The sequence below is a fragment of the Apaloderma vittatum genome, unplaced genomic scaffold (genome assembly GCF_000703405.1).
Source record: "Apaloderma vittatum isolate BGI_N311 unplaced genomic scaffold, ASM70340v1 scaffold20140, whole genome shotgun sequence".
In the NCBI taxonomy this organism is placed as follows: Eukaryota; Metazoa; Chordata; class Aves; order Trogoniformes; family Trogonidae; genus Apaloderma; species Apaloderma vittatum.
The window spans coordinates 29,644-47,267 of record NW_009696510.1 but is presented as its reverse complement, the minus strand read 5'-3'; the positions used below and the strand labels follow the sequence as shown (position 1 = coordinate 47,267).

Below are 17,624 nucleotides of genomic sequence, written 5' to 3'. Positions count from 1 at the left end.
TGGAAGGGGACAGAGAGGTCTCTGCCTCTCCAGCCAGAAAGACGCTGGCAGGAGCCCACAGCAGCATTTGCTTTCCTGCTCCAGAAACCCACCAGCTGCACAGCCATGCCCAGTGAACAAACCGCCAGGATCTCCCTTCTCATCAGACAGGGCTCGAAGCTGCCTCTGCCAAGCACTGCTCAGGCCATTTTCTAGTCACAGCCACAACCAGCCCCTCAATGAGATTATGAGTCCTTCAGCAGCGCTAATCAGTGCTTACGCAATCGGGGATTTCTCCAAACCCTCGGGGCTGCTGCCTGCAGGGACAATGCTCCTCGGTCTGTCCTGTGACTGGGACCTGTGCCTCAGCGTCAGCAGGGCATCAACTGCCCCTTCCCTGAGGTTTTGACAACATCCTCCCCTTTTCCTCTAGAGGGGCTGCCTGTGTTCAGCCTCAGGGCAAGATGATCTCCAGGAGATGAGGAGATGAGTGAGGACAGAGGACTCCAAACCACAGGCAGCAGAGACCCAGACGCTCAAGCACTGGCTCCTGAGCAAGGGCTTCTTCAGAAAATCACCGTAGCGCGCTTTCAGACACGCTGCCCCCGGCACACTGCCCGGGGAAAGTGCCAGGGTAGTATTTATGAGATACCAGCAGGAGACTGTTGCAACTCAGCGTGTGTGTCATCTCCAGCGTGACTCTGGCAGACTTGAACAAAACATGCGTATTCTCCTTCATAGCAAGGATACCACAGCATAGGATATCATAGCATAGGATATCACAGCACAGCACAGCAACAGGAAAGCCTCAAGAAACAAGTCATAAACCCTTTGGCACCTGGGCAGACATCCTTGCACCCCTCTGCAGAATAAACATCTGGGCCCCACTCAGAAACACACTTGGATTTATACTTAAGCCCAAACATGATGACCCCCTGAGGTTTAAGCACACCCCTCAGCAAGGTCCATAAAGCAAGTCAGTAGAGCCTCAAAGTTATTCACACCCTATCCAGACAGATTTAGGAATTAAGAGCCTCAACCATTTGTTCCTGCAGCTAAAGGTACTTGGCCAGTGGCAATGTGAGGTGCTACCCACGTCTCCAGGTACAGGAACAACGAACGCTGCAGAGCTGCCTCCTCACACAGGGCTTTTCTGCCTTAAAAGAAGTACAAGACGTATGTGAAAAAACACTATGTTATTAAAAAAATCCAAAAAACAGCAAAGACAGGCTGCAAGGTACCTTACCTCCTACCACAGCTGAAAAAAAAGCATAAAAGCATGTGGAGTTGCCGTGCTGCTGGAGAGCAGCTCGTCATAACGAGGAGACACACATACCAACGGGATGACCAGAGGGGGCTCCAGGCCACCTAAAATCTGTTCCAGGGACTAATAAACCAGTGCCTTGAATAATACAACGTTTTATACTGGGGAACTAGGATTTTTTCTGCTGTTTGTTTTTCCACATACCCTCAAATTATCCTGCCAAAACAAAGCTCATGAAAGTTGGGCTTAACGATTTTGTTTGAAAATAGGATATTTACATCCTTAAAAGCATCTGGCCTATTTCTGTATTTCATCTTCCTTTCAAAGGATAATACAGCTTCTAAAAATTCCCTCCAATAGTCATTATAATTTTACCCTGCTCCCGATATAATAAACAACTCTCTCCATCAGCCTCCAAGAGCTTTGCAAAGAAGTCAGCATCACAATTTGCACCTTGCAGAAAGGAAACCAAAGCCACCCAGCTTCCCCAACAGCCACCAAGAAACCACGGCAGGCGCCCATCCTGCCTGCAGCCTCCTGAGCCCCGCTCCAGCACCCTGCACTGCAACACCCCTCGAGCCCCAGACGTGCACAGGATGACTCCGACCCTCTGGTGATCTCTTGCCTGGAAGTGTTTAGAAACCCGTCGTCCTCCCTGGCTGCCGGGCAATCCATGCACACTTCAAAGCTCCTCTTTTCACAAAAACAAGAACTGACACTTGTCCTCACAGGAGCTTGATTTCTTTTTTTTTTTTGAGCAACTAGAAGATGCTCAGTTTACCACATGTACTGCCTGTATGCTGTATTTACTCTATAGAAAATACTACAACTACTAAACCGGAGAAAGTCCACAAGAGGATGGGCACTGCGCTGTGTTTAATAGTCTGCCTTCATCACAGAGCATATTTCTGAAAGAACTGCATGCTGCTTTCACCCACTGGTACAGTCCTAGCAGAGAGCACAGCCTGAATGGTTGTTCAAGAGAAAGATAAACAGGAGAGGTCTCACTTCGCTTTAATTACGAAAAAAAATCAAGAAGTTAAGAAAACTAACAAAGGCACAGTTCATAAAGGCAACTGGAGTAGAGAGGCGAGCAACATCAGGGTGCAACTTGCACCTCAGGAAGCCACAAATCAAGAAAAAGTACCAAGACATTCAGAATTCACGAGGTATTCTCCCTCCCATTTCCCAGAAATCCAACCAGATAAATGGGTATTTTAAAAGTGGGATTACGGAGGAACAAGAAGTTACAGCAAACACGCAGTACTTTAAACCGCAAGCGAGCCCTTCCAATGAGAGGGATGACTGTGTAAGCAGAAGAGGTGCCAGGTCATATTGCCAGTGTGGTACTTCCCACTTCCATTAAGGCACATCACTATTTTGTAAATAAATAAAAATTAGCTTGAGACACAGAATGGCTTAGTCTCACGAGTACAAAGATAGGACAGAACGGTCTTTACGGCAGGACAAGCAGCCAGCAGTTCCGGAATGTGACATTCTTCCAAGAGGCAATGCAGGACAGGGTGTGTTTTACAGGTTGCAGGAGAAATATCAGAGCGCACATGAACTTTTATTGCTTAAAAGTCATAGCAGGTGTTGCCTGAAAGTTGTAGTAGGAAGAAGAAAAGTATTAGGAGTTTGTTTCGCTCTCAAAGGTCAGCACCACATTCAAGAGATTTCCCCACTGCTCAGGGAAATGCCAGGGGTGGTGCCCAGACAAGAGGGACAACATTTTTCTCATGCTAAGAGTAAGCCTCATTTAGATGTATTATTTAGCTGAACATGAAGTGCTTATACATAACTTTCTGACTCCAAATTAAACTTGTTAGTAATGATATACATACCACATAATAATTTATATGCATTTAATGTTTTACATTGTAAGCATCCTTCCTGCTTTGCACATGAATTTATTCAGAACCACTATTTATCAATCATTGTTTTTTCCCTAGCTACCGACCATCCGGATTTTACAGAGTTCACAGAACAAAATACTGTGGAATAGCACTGACACATCGCCCCATTTAGTTACAGATCAACAGCTCTGTTATGGCTTTTGACGTTCATTCCTAGTCTGCTTGTAAAAATAAGAACTTGAACTCTGTGCAAGGGTCGCGGTGAAAGCAGCGTTTGAAAGCCCCATAAATAGCTACGTGCGCCTCCCAATACTGACATCTCGTGGCTCTCAGTGAAATACTTTCCCATGCACTACACATGGGTGCAGAATTTATTGCAGATACACTGCAGGGCCGGAGCAATGCGGCAGCAGCACCCCTCTGCTCTCTGAGGGGGTCTCTCTGGGACATCGCACTCCCCTCAAACTCTCACTTCACGCAGTTCTCACCAGCCCTTTTAGTTTTATCCCACCTTTAATCTGTCACTTAGAAGTGGACTCCCTGTGCAAGTTCAATGCTTTACAAATAAATAATCTCAACAAAAAGATAATCCACCATTTACTTCTAGCCCCACACTTCCAGCTTTTATTTTTCCCCCCTAAGTTCAGTTTCAGTGTTTCTTTTACAACTTCCACAATCTATGCCTAAGTCGAGTGACCAAAGGCATTCCCTGCCTAGCAGATTCCTGAGCCTTTCTAGGCAACAGACTTGCAAGCAAGCGCAGATAACTTTTGGCAGTGCCTGGCCTGTGGCGACTGACTTCAGGAATCTTCTGTTTGGAATAAGCTCATTAGAGTTTTGTAACGAGATTGCATGGCAAGGCCAGGCACCAGCGGCTACAGCTACGCCTTGGGTGAAACCTTGTCACAAACCGGTATCAGAAGGGTATTAGCTAATATTTTGTCTGAATCCTGACTTGAACTTTATCGATGATGATTAACTAGCGAGCAGCCAAACTCCTATCCTGCACTGCAAGGTGGCAACACTCTCGATTCACAAATAATCCAAGGCACACAGACCGGGGCTACGATGACTTCCGAGAAGACTGACACGGTCCCTGTTGCACTTTACAAGTTCCACACCAGGGACAGAAGCACCGTTTTTCACCACCACCTTCAGGTACAGCAATTAGAAAAGCAAATCGCTGAAACACCCTTAAGCTGTTTCAGACTCACACTTACCTAGACCACCTTGACTGACCAGGAAAAGTATTAGTTTTCTAAATACTCCAAGTTGAAAGAGTAGGATCAAAATGCTTACATTTAGCAGCTCCTCCAAGTGCCACGTACAAACCAGTTTCAAAGAGAGACCCCAGCATTACATGAAGACTTCCCTGCACATTCTCTCCAATAAAAGCCTTAAAAACACTTGCACAGGAATACACTTAGTTAATAAACTTGGAGCAGACTGCCACAGCAGCAGCTGGTGGTCCCCACATCTGTTTAACTTGCTTATAAAGCTTATTATATTTACGACGTGGCTTAGCAGACAGAAGCAGGTTGCTTAGCATCAACCACCTCAAAGCTATTCTGCTTTCCATGTGAGAAAAAGCAAGGGTGTGGTGCTCTCCACCTTCTCTATGTATTAGTTACGTATTAAAAAGCCTGCCTATACAGCAGTCTACTATTTTAAAACCAATCTACCCTAAGTAAAAGGTTAAAAAAGGAAAAAACCTGATGAAACTCAAATATTTGCTTCTAAAAATTCACTCTCAACACAGATGCTGTAATTCGTTGTCTTAACTCATTCTAATGCCACACACCTAGTGACTTAACTCCAGAGAGCTTTACATATTTAAGAAAACACGTGGTGTTTACTACAGGCTGTAATATCTTACATTTGTCTTGAAAAATGTAATCCATCTCCCAAATGCACTTCCACTGTAATTCCTTGTTTGAATCTTCTACATGTTATTTGTAAGCAGCCTTATATCAATCACTAACTTTAAATAAAGTGGGGGGGAGGTACCCTCTCTCTCAAAACAGTATTACCCAACCTAATCTAAATGACATAAAAAAAAGTCCCATTAACTCCTGCATGGCACTATTGCTAATTCTAGGTTTACTGCTTTGTTGCTGTAATGGTAACTGGAAGTTGTTCCAACACCGTTTTCTCAGCAGACACTTAGAGATTTATAGCAGAGCACCTGAAAGTGAGCAGAGCCTAGAAACTCAAGAATTGTTGAAGAATGAAATCAGTGGTTCAGTCAAGTCAAAACCAACACCACCTATATCATTATTTAAATTGAAATGGCTTTTCTTTACTTCCAAGCTCGAAGAAAGGTCATGCAGATGTGCATATTTGCCTCCTAACCAGGTCCCACCACCCTCTTCCCCCTCACCCTCCCAAAAAAAAAAGAAAAAAAAATGTTTTTGGAAGAGAGTCAGAAAGAGGCAGTGTGCTTACCCCCCAATAATGGTTAGATCATCTTTAATTCTAGCACCTGAAGTTATACAAGGGTTTGCTTAATAATCAAGTTTCAAAGAACTGTTGGACACATTCAGTAAGGTGACAACTGTGCAATACCACTCAGTATTTCAATATCAGGGACCATACTCTTGAATTGTTTAAACACAATCCACAGAACTCAAACAACCATCCACAGCTTAACTAAACAATCAGTTAAAAGTCTTACAATTTAATAATTCACATAATGGTCAGTCTTTAGTAAGGGATACTGAAATCCATTAAAACACAACACTAGATTTTACTCTATGGGTGTGTTGGGCAGGCACATAATTGGCCATTCTTGGGTATAACCAGAAGAGTAAGGAGAAGAAGTTTACCACAGTTTGGCAAGTCCCACATTTTGTCAGTTAAAAGTGAACTGTGAGAATTAAATACTCATCTTTACATATACACAAGTTATGCTGTGAAAGCATATTTGCTTACAAACATATAAAAATACTTGTTAACTAGTTTGATAAGAAAATAATGTATAAAAGTATATAGCAAAAACATTTAATCATCTCTGACAATGGAAAGATCAAATTCATTTTTATATCACATGAAACAAAAACAGCTACAATTTTCATTTTCCTTAATCCCTTACCCAGAAATACAAAGGAAGACACAATTTGTTTCCAAACAAATGATGTGAAATTTCTTAATAAACTGAAATGTGTCAATCCAGAACGCACTCAGGTATTTGGCCATATTCTAATAGTAGTAGTAATCATCCTGGAGCTGTTCTGGATTGATAAAATAAATACAGTAGACTGTTTTGGCCACTGAAATAAAACTGCAGCATAAACGAGAGATGAAAATTTTTGCTGACAATGAAATTCAGTGTAGGTTTCTTAAGGCTAGCTGAATACTCAAGTCTAATTTAACTGAGGGCAAAAAAAGCCAATCCACCCCTTTTTTAAAAAGTATTCTCTATACTTCAATATAGGTCTTTGTAATAGCTAATGAAATGTCAGAAGTAAAAATAAATTAATTCACAAGAGACAACTTATGCATGACTTCGACACCTTGTCCTACACGGTTTTGTTTCATCTCCTTTGCGAATAAAACTCCACAAGGTGCAAGCTCTTAAGGGAGAGAAGGAAGGAACTGTGGTATTAAAGAAGCAGCCTTAGTGTTTTGTTTTGAAGTCTGCCCCAGGATGACTGAGTCTTCTTCAAGAACTAGTCTGCCAGCTTCTTGGACTAAGGCTATTCTGGTGACCACTTTTAGGACATGCACATATAAGGCTAGACCAATACCAGAAGTGATGTACAATGATGGAAAGAAAAAAAAAAAATATAATCTGGCAGTTGATAGCTTTGTTCTTGGGATTCTCAGAAAATAACACAATGGCAGCCTTTCTTGTCTTTTTCTTTCCGTGTTGGCTCTGGTGAAGGAGGGCACTCTTGTTCTTGAAATTTCCTGGAAACAGATATTTCAAGTTAAATTCACAAAAGCATTTTCAGTTAAATGAAAATACGGTAAAGTTACTGGGTTTACACTTTTAGAGAGGGCAGACTTACTTTTGACACTCAAACTACTGATTAAACGAGTAGTAGCTTTTGAGGGTATGAAGGGACACTAGGTGCGTGCTCTCAAGGTACCATACCTTATAACTCTGACAAGTTCATGAAAAGCTTGGTCTACATTCAATCGGATTTTTGCTGAGGCTTCCATGTACGTTACTTTAAGTTGCCGCGCTAACTGCTGACCTTCCTCCTGGGTAACCTGTAACAGACAACAGTCATTAAAGTCAAAGCTTCTGCAGGCACATCTGGATCAGCAGACATGGCATATACGCATTAAGGATCTATTTCTCCTCAAACAACGATGTCTATTTGGCCACAGAAGAGTGGCCACACTGCCCAGAAGACACAACTGGGAAATAAATCCACACAACACATCTTTTTTTAAAAAAAATCTTCACCTGAATTTGAAAAGTTCCTGCAACAGAGAAAGAATGATCCTCCAAGGAATTTCTCTCACTGCAGCTGCCTCATCTTCACTTCAGCTCTGCCTAACAAGACCAAATTTTCCTTCACAGCCAGACAAGAATCCCTCACTCCTCCGCAGAGCAAGTGCTTCAGTCAGCATCTGCTGGATTACTAACAGAACTGTCAATACTACTGCTAAATTCACCTCCCCATCCCAGCTGAATCTACAGGAAGAAAATATCAAAATAAAAACCAGGTTACTACTTTTAAAACAAGAACACTAAAACAAGTCACTAAAATAAAAAAACCAACTATTTATAACACAGCAAAATATTACCACAGTTGGTTTTAAATGTAGCTTAAATTACAAGAAATCCAAAATCCACGAAGCCTTCAGGCCATTCAGAGATATTAAAGAAGCCCTGTCTACCTCTTGACTCCTTGCAACAACAGAAAAAAGGTAAACAAAGAGGAAATAATGAGCATCATGGAGAGTCGGTATAAAATTTAAAGCGATGAAGCAGAAGGCAGGAAGCTAGTGGACCATTATAGGACAGAGGAATAAGTCGGTCACAGGACAAAACCAAAACGAGATCACTGCATATTTTTGGTTGCAGCAGAAAGCAGCGAGGTCAGACAACAGGAGGCCACCCCAAGCGGTGCCAGGCATGTGAGGCTTCGACGGGAAGGTCACCCACAGGGCCTGGGAGGAAAGGGCAGCTTTCCGTGATAAAAGGATGTACAGCAGATCTTGCCAAGACAATGGCTACTGGAAGAAATGTCAAAGATTACACTGCTTTCACAGAAAAACGTTAAACCAGCACTTAAAGACTGATATAATGAAAACAAAAAAAAGAGGGTGTATTTTTCATATAGTTTTGAAAAGGCACTTAAATTTAGAAACTAGTCAGAGATGGAAATACATGGGAATACGAAAACATCATTGGCAGCATTCACCACAGTGCAAGACACAGAAGTACTTTTTAGCTGGCAAAATACTTTCCTAACAGCTACACATACGGCCCGAGAGCTTTCATGCACAGCATCTCAACGTGCTTGACTCCTCTGTCCTTAGCACTCCCCCAGCGTTACATTCGTACATTTACCGCTGAATCGAGGGCTGCTCCCACTAAACTCTCACAGAGCTCTACAGGGAGCCCCCAGCACCTTGTGTCATTAGCTGCACTAACTCAGGATGCCAACTGCTGATCTCAAATGTTCACAGAAACTCCACATTTATTTCAGTGTTATTACCATCAGCTGAAGCCAAAAAATACCCTCAAAACCAGCACAACCCCAAGATGAACTACTGGAGGTGCATTTGTAACTTCAGGGCACAAAGTGAGAATGTGACCGGGATCCCTCAATTCTCCATTGCTGTCTGAAAATCTAATGATATTCAAGATTTTTGCTCCACTAGATAGAACAAATCCACTTCTACCTTCCTCTCTAACCCCAGATGATGAAATATCGTTATTCCTAAGCTTACGATGGCTGCACTTCAACATTTGCAGCTATTCTCTGGCACATCAACGACACCGCAGAACCTCCCGAAGTTTACATCAAGACTTCCAGAACCTGCTACACATCTCTGCCTCGATCACCAAATAAAAGTAAGTTTAAGTATGGATATGGCAGTTTTTGCAAAACTAACCTCCTTTACTTTTCTTCATCCCTGCATAGTCCACTGTAGCCCCAGAAAGTGAGAAGCTAAAGTCTAATAAAAATAATTAGAAAGGAACATCTAGTCCTGAGGAGAAACTGATCCCAATCTTTAAACACACATGGTTACTACTTTCTTCATTACTGTATCTAAAGCACATTAGAGATACAAGTCAAACCCACACTGTAATAGTGTCAGGATACACAATATTCTGTAGTTAAAATATAGATGCAACATTAAAGTTATTGTATTTACTAGAACATCTGTAGTTGCCTAACTCCAAAATAATCTTTCTGTCAAACTTACAAATATCTTGTCAAGTAGCTTGTGGTCAATTTTAGTGACCTCAACAAAGTCAGTTTAAAAAAAAGTATTTGGTTTTGGGCACGCTACAGAAGCATTTACAGTGTCCGAACTGCAAACTATAGGCCAGAACATGCCAGTTCCATTTTCAAAGCCAAGGGAAACATGGTAAGTACAAATATAGAAATACTTGAAAACAAAAACATGAGTTTACATCTTTTTATTCTCCCTTCTCAAGTACAACAACCCTGTGTCATGACAGGCTTTTCAACACATGTGATGGGACAGCTTATTAAATGTGTCCAGCAAAACAAAAACTAAATTGTTTTTCTCTAAAGAATAGTATTTTACTTTAACAGAAGAGAACCACAGATGTTCTGGTAGTAACTGTGTGTGTACATGTGTGCGTGTTGACTCTGCAGGGAAAAGCTCTTAGCTTTGGGAATCTCAAAGCTGCATCCGAATGGCAATCAGAACGCACAGCCTTCGTTACAGGGGATCTTACTGTAACAGCCGGCTACCCTGACGCTCTCCTCGAGGGCCACTTCACTACCCACTAATTCTACCTTACACAGCACAGAATCACAGAATGTCAGGGGTTGGAAGGGACCTCAAAAGATCATGAAGTCCAGCCCCCCCACCAGAGCAGGATCACCTACAGCAGGTCACACAGGAACGCATCCAGGCGGGTTTTGAAAGTCTCCAGAGAAGGAGACTCCACAACCTCCCCGGGCAGCCTGTGCCAGGGCTCTGTCACCCTCACAGGGAAAAAGTTTTTCCTAATATTTTTGCAGAACCTTCTATGTTCCAGCTTGTAGCCATTACCCCTTGTCCTGTCATTGGATGCCACCAAAAGGCTCTGTCCTCCTGACACTGCCCCTTGACGTATTTATAAACACTGATGAGGTCACTCCTCAGCCTCCTCTTCTCCAGGCTAAAGAGACCCAGCTCCTTCAGCCTTTCCTCATAAGGGAGATGCTCCACTCCTTTAATCATCTTAGCTGCTCTGCGCTGGACTCTCTCCAGCAGTTCCCTGTCCTTCTTGAACTGAGGGGCCCAGAACTGGACACAATATTCCAGATGTGGCCTCACCAGGGATGTTGTCTGTACTCTCATGCAAAAGGTCATTTTGGTACTTTGTGGTTACGAAGCACTGACACAGACTGACATGCCGTATTCAAACACTCTGTCAGACACCTGACTGCTGGTTACCTATAAAGCTTGAGATCAGGCAAGCCATGGGAAGACCTCAAGGTACGATCCATTTGTGAGAAGAGGCATCGTTACATACAGCCATAAGATCTACCACTTCAAGAAGTTATAGTCGTGCTTTCATCCAAGTTCACAATAGTTAAGAAACAGGTCAAAATTAAATGTTAAAGAATTCTAGTAGGCCACCAGCCAGGTCCCTGTACCTGTCCACCCCCTGAAATAAGCCATCTCGGGCATCTAGGCAATCAAGGTGAAAGCACGAGGCTGCTTGCCTGGGATCGCCAGCTTTGCCCATCATCTCCCTCTGTGCATAAACTGGGGTCACATGGACCTGTCTTTAAAACCTTGCTTTAAAGGCATCTTCAGAACTTATGATCTTAGCACTAGGTCATTGCATTAGTTCAGTCATGATGCAAAAGCAAAAACTAGTATTTGAACGAAACCCAAGCACTTGCTTGTTGCAACTTGGATTTTCCTTGAAACCCTGCCACCTGGGGAATGATCGGACTTGACCCAGTTTAAGCTAGCAGTTATCTACAAAGTCATACATATCCTGCACAGACAAGTTACTCCTCTGTCAACAGTGGTTATTACTAAAACATCTGGTGCTCTACTGAATTGTCTTATTGTAGAAACATCCAGTGCTGTTTGAGTTGCACAGAATTAACCCCTTTAAGAGAAAGGCTGCTACACAGCATTTATTTTAAGGAAAGAGCAGTAAGAAATGGCGCTTCAATTTTGGTTTGACAGTCACCGAACTGTGATCAATATGCCCCAACACTTCATCAAGACCACACTATTGTCTGTGCACTATCACTGTACAACCCCGTTCATGTATTTCCTGAGAAACCACTGCCACCACATATGGATTATTAGTTATGCATCATTTGCTTCCAAATTTATGGCATCACAATGGCACTACTCTGTACTGCTAGAAAACAGAGTTACTTGCATAAAGGCATGGCCAGACCCTCGAGACATCCAACACTTTCATACATGTTTAAATCTTTAGGGCTCCAGGAAGATTTGTGGGTTAATTCTACTGAGTATCATTTGCTGATCAATACACACACTAAATTACTTTTTTACTTGGTTTTACGCTCTCAGAGGTAGCATGTGTTCTCTATTATTTCACTGTTTTGCCTTCTGTCTTTCAGAAAAAGAAGGCAGATGCCTAGCACAAGTAGTTCTGCTCTAAAAACTCATGCCCAGCTTCCTGAATTTCTAAAAATGCTACTTAAATTCTGAAAGATAAACATCTGTGATCAAAAAAGTTAAGAGGAGTAAGATTTCTTCTTGTAGAACTGCCAGACAAGTAAAAGCACCACAGTGTGACACTCTAGCCTGGCTGACGAGGTTCTCCTTTGCCCTGAGACCTCCCATCGCAGCTGCCTGCGCAGCAATCCTGTAGCCAGATCAGGATGACCTTGCCTCTCAGGCTCAAGTTTTTCCATACTTGGAGAGAGACATGGTGCCAGGACTAGTTTTCAGCTGGTCCAGCTCCCTGACCGGGTGCCTGCCCTGAGAGTTCACATGATGGAGCAGAAACAACCCCACCGACGACGCGGTTTAACGTCCAGCCGATAACATCTAGCTGCTCGCTGCTGCCAAAAGGCGAGGTCTCACTTTCTTGCCCCCACCCCAACTCCTCCCTGCTCTGGTCCAAGCCACAGTCCCACCCTTCCCACACTTCGAGCGCTGGCACTCAAATCTTTCTGCAGGCTGATTTAACTCGCGCAGGTCCCAGAAAGCCCTTCCAGCTCATCTGTTTCCCTCCCTGTCTAGAGAGATGATTCAGTTCACAGAGCGCTGTACATGAAAGCTGGGGCCAGCAGAGGCAAGAGTGGGAACGTGAAGTCAAAGAGGGAGGTGAGCCTCTCCCTTCTGGGGACCAATTACGTCAGCTCGGCATGCCCAAACCATTCCTTCAGACTGACTTCAGGCCAAGTGAAACACACCATGGGATGGGGCAGGGAAGAGTTAAGAACATGTAAGTAGCTGTTTCAGCAAACCTAGAAGTGCTTTTTCAGCTACAGCTGCCTAAGCGCCAACTTAGGATGGAAGTTACAAATCTGCCAATTTACATGTAAATTCAGTGAGCAATAGCACCAAAATTTTGCTCATCAGCATCTAATCAATTAAGGTAATTAATATAGCCATAAAAAGAAAAAGGAGATTTTGGGGACATATGCTTTTATTTGTGTTCACATGTAAACAGCAAAACTGTGAAGTTCAGCAATTTAAAACCAGCTGCTTTGAGCTTGAACATGTACAAGCTCAGCATCATCTGAAAAAGCAGCGAGGAATCAGGTAAAGCCAAGAGATGACAGGCATCTCTTTCTTCCTTTAAGGGAATCTGTTTTAAGCCTAATTTTTCTCTTGTTCTGCCACTGTTTTTCGACAGAGAAGATTTTATTTAGTAAAAAATAAAACCTATGTAAGCACCTGTGGACAGCAACTAAGTTATGTCCTGGTATAGAAATCAGAGAGTATCTTATTGTTTAAAGCTGTATTTTCCTTGTGAAACCCTTAAAATAATTACAGCAATTTTAGATACATTTAGTTTACTCTAAAAATCAATCATGTGTTTGCTACCAAGCTTTAAGAGTATTCTTACTGTCTCAGGAGAAAATACAAAAACTTCTGAAAGGTTGCTGAAGAAGAATACAAGTTTGATGCCTGTTCCTTTCCTGCTAATGTAGTAAGATTATTTTCATTTCAGCTCAAATGAGTCTGATTCATGAAGAATCAATAGTAAATAGGGAAAACAAATTCAAAGCTCCATCTTTAAATCATTCCAAACTAAATCGTTCAAGCTCTTTCAACTAGAGGTGAGGCTGAAATCTACTAGTCTCAAAACTTAAAGGTACATAAATATGACAGTAATTGCGCCGTTCTACTTCCAACTCTTAAATCTTTAAGTCATTTATGCAGAAGTTGAGTGGCCAAATATGAAACAGTGAACGGAAACTTATTTATACATAACAGCAGCAAACAGTAAAAGCAACAGCACTGAAGTCCCAGGATCGTTAGAGCCAGAGCTGGAATGCACTCTGCTTGGCACAGCGCGCTAGGGTGAGTAACAGAATGGAGGAATTAAGACACATTCATGCCTGAGTAATCAAGTCATGACAGAAAACTCTCACCACTGTATGCAAATAGAGTTGATCTCAACATAACCCCACTGAGTCAGGCAGAAGATGAGCTGTATGTAAAATGCCATCATGCTTCTAAGATTCCTCAAGCACAGAAACTGCTTTTTGTTTCTTGCACTGAAATTAGTTAGTATATGAGTTCGTTTTTATTTGTTCCTTGTTCCCACTCTATTTTGGGGAGGAAAACCATGAAGTTTCTAGAAGAAAGTGAGCAGTAACACCGCAAATGAATTACCTGTCTTTGGTGGTCCAGATCTGCTTTATTACCAACTAGAATCATAGGAAACTCATCGCGATCTTTCACTCTAAGAATTTGTCGCTGAAACTTATAGATTTCTTCAAAACTGTAAAGGAATAAAAGTAGAGCATTAGTGCACTAATTCACTGATTCCCCAGCTCTGCAGAAGTTCAGAAGTGATGAGTCACCTATTGGGACTTGCCCTGCCACGCCACACAAGCACACACAGCTGCAGGCACTCCACAGTCCACGGCCATGACCAGTCAGAGAACCATTCAATGCTCAAACTAAAAAAAAATTCTCAGGTTAGCAGTGTTCTATGCACTGGAATTAGGTGGGGCTGCAGCATAACCAAGCACTTACTGTGTCTCGATCTCGATACACTCAGATGTCAGTTGCAGAGAATCAAGCAACCACAATTCATTCTACAAATACTAACTTCGGAGTTCAACTGGCTAGAACATTCGAACTATGGTCTAGAGACTCTGCTAAGAAATATTGCAGCTGGCAAACTCCACAGTTACTTCTAGCAAACTTGGGAGAAGCCAAACCTGGACAATTTTATTTCTCGGAGAACAGAAAAATGGCAGGGTTAAATGATCAGAAAGCTTTCCAGTTACCAACTAAGTTTACGCAGGTACTGATGCTGTTCAAGCACTAAGGAATATCCCAGCAGTGTTTAAGGGAAGGCGAGCAAAGCAGAGAGCTTCTCCAAGGACACTACATTAAAAAAAGCTACAGACTTTTTTTTTTAGGGGGGGAAATAATTAAGAAAATCAGTTGTTTTGAGTAAACACTATTTAAGCTACATCACTGCATAAGGAGCTTAAGCAGAGATGCCTGCAATCACACACCCTTTGGAGCACAGACTTCCCAAGCACTATATTCAATCGCAAGCATATAGCCTGAAGCCATTTATGCTTAGATTTGCAAACTGAAATTTAAAAGCAAAAAAAAAATTTACATGGTCAGTCCTCACAATGCCAATTCACCTCATCCATACATAGTAATCAGGGGAAGAAAGGTGAGTTGCTTAGATTTGCAAACTGAAATTTAAAAGCAAATGACTACCAGTAAGAAAGCCGCATTATAAAAAAAAAATTTACATGGTCAGTCCTCGCAATGCCAATCCACCTCATCCATACATAGCAATCAGGGGAAGAAAGGTGAGTTAGAAGGAAGGTGTGCCACTAAGCATAGTTAGACCTCTGTTTAGATACACTGTTTTCATAAAAGACTCTTCTGGACAGTACATCAAGATCAATTTACACGTTTAGCAGCATTCTTAAGTGTAAGATAATCGAAAAGACACAGACTCATGCTCCATGGAGTATTTGTCTTAGTTCTCATTATTGATAGAGCTGTTAATAAGATCACAACTAACTTAACAGAGCATAGACTGAATCTGCAAAGGAGGTTAGGAGGGAAGTCAGACAATGTTGAATTTTTTATCATTTCATTGTTCTTCTGTTACAACTTGAAATGAGCACTTCTTCATTACTACATGGCCAATAAGCTCATTGGGGAGTACCACAGCTAAAACATTAAGCTATTGTCTGTACATACACAGCAGTTTCCTACTCTTAAAATGATCAGGAGGCACTTAAACAAGCTCTGCAAGCTTCTAAAAAGATACGTTTTGTCTCAACTCCGCAGTCAGTTACGCAGGTTCCAGTGACTTCGCGGAGGTAAGCAGGGTGAGCACTGCCTGCAGAAGAGCGCAGAGACAGACCCTGAACTACACACACCCGGCCAGAAATCCAGAGCCAGTCGCTCGGCGTTGACAGGCACACAGAAAGGGGATGTTTTGAAGAACTTAGAAGACAACATAGCTTGTTGCTCTAACTTTAAAATTCTGCCATTTTCAGGAAACTAGTATTCTAGACTGTAATGAAGCACTTGCACAGAGTCGTCCTTTTTGCGGGTATGCTTTCAAGTCACCTACTGCAAGGGACAGATACTTTTGATAAGCGACTAGTTTAAAATGGGTTTCCACCAGTGCTGAAAGAGCATTGCACCACAGAATCTGAGGGGACGCATACTTACTGTTCCTGCTTGAGATAATTTCAATAAACTGCAGGCAGCCATTTATGAGTAAATACATTTTTTTTTGTTTTAGTAACTTGACATCAGCCTTACCTTCCTCTATCAGTGACTGAGAAAACAAGCAGAAACCCCTCCCCTGTCCTCATGTACTGTTCACGCATGGCTCCAAATTCTTCTTGTCCTGCTGTATCCAGAACTGAACATAAGCAAAACATTGATTACTACAGTTTGTGTCCTTCTAGACTGAGAAAAAAAATCCTTCCTAACAGGATATTGCGAGAGCCTCTCCTGTACGTCCTAACTAAGCAGAAATCACTTCTCACAGACACTACTGGATTTTTGCTAAGTCTCCCAACAAGTTCTTGGACTGACTGAACAATTCAAGACCACCCAAGAAACTGAACAAAGTTTGGTGGTCTTCTGCTAACTCACAACCAGCTGAAAAATGCTGAGACACACATGGAGACGGGTGTTGGGAGCATTGCTGGTTTAGCCTTAAAGTTACTGACAAGTGAGAATTAAAAAACTTTTAATGCAAAGCATTTATATTGCACTTGGGAGAGGCAGCACACAACAGCCAAACAATCTGTTTTTCTCTCCACCAAGTCACCCAGGTAATTGCCAGGAGTTACATAAAGTGTCCTAGTTTTGTAGGCACTAAGGCTTCGGGAATAAAAAAAAATGTCTAATTTAAAGAGAGACACTTACACATACATAAGGCATAAGCTCATCAAATCCTGGTATCTCATTCATAAAACAAAGGCAGGTAGCTTTTAGCAGCCGTACACTTGCATAAAAGCCACATGCTGCACAGCTGTTGACCTGCATCCCGTTTGATGCATACAGACGTCAACACGAGCACCAACAGCTCCGGGTTGTTGGCACCACGCTTTAGTCAGGCTACTCACTGTCCAAGCGCGCAGCTCGTTCATCTATCACACATTGCTTCGTGTAGGAGTCTTCAATCGTTGGATCATAATCCGTAACAAAATAGGACTGCGGAAAACAAAACAGGTTTGTGTGTAAGACAAGCACATACAAGACGCTCATCGAGTAAGATGCTAAAACTGTATGCTTGACAGCTTCAGGAAGATGAGCAGGTTTTGCTCATGTACAAACTGTTTTGTCACTTTATCCACAAAGATAGCAGGTAACAGATTTTCTGTTCTTAGTGAAGGATCATAACCTGTAGAAACTACCAGAAGAGTCAGTGAATTTACTAGATTTCCACAGCATGTGTAGCATTTTCTAGAGACATCTGGTAACTCCTAAAATTTCCCAACAGGAAACCCTGGAAACTTTAAGTGTTTAGCAGCTATTACAATCTTTGGTAACTGCCAAGTTGCTCTTAACTTTTGGTAGGGTTCAAGAGGTTTTTATGAAATTCTCTAAAGTTTCCAGGACTTCCTCTGCCGCTCCCAAAACCAGGAATTTCTAGGAAGTGTCAGGATTTTCCCAGCTGTTTCTAGAATTCTCTAGCAGTTTTG

At 42.2% G+C, this 17,624-nt stretch overlaps 1 protein-coding gene across 1 annotated transcript; it reads right to left on the bottom strand.

The window, feature by feature from the left end:
• Nucleotides 1–5,553: 5,553 nt before the first annotated feature.
• Nucleotides 5,554–17,130, bottom strand: RRAS2 (related RAS viral (r-ras) oncogene homolog 2). Its single transcript, XM_009875152.1, has 5 exons — nucleotides 17,046–17,130; nucleotides 16,231–16,333; nucleotides 14,089–14,197; nucleotides 7,196–7,314; nucleotides 5,554–7,008 (listed from the first exon to the last, which is right to left on the bottom strand). The coding sequence occupies exons 2-5, from the start codon at nucleotides 16,296–16,298 to the stop codon at nucleotides 6,921–6,923; spliced, it is 384 nt and encodes a 127-aa protein (XP_009873454.1). The 5' UTR covers nucleotides 16,299–16,333; nucleotides 17,046–17,130; the 3' UTR covers nucleotides 5,554–6,920.
• Between the last annotated feature and the right edge of the window lie 494 nt (nucleotides 17,131–17,624).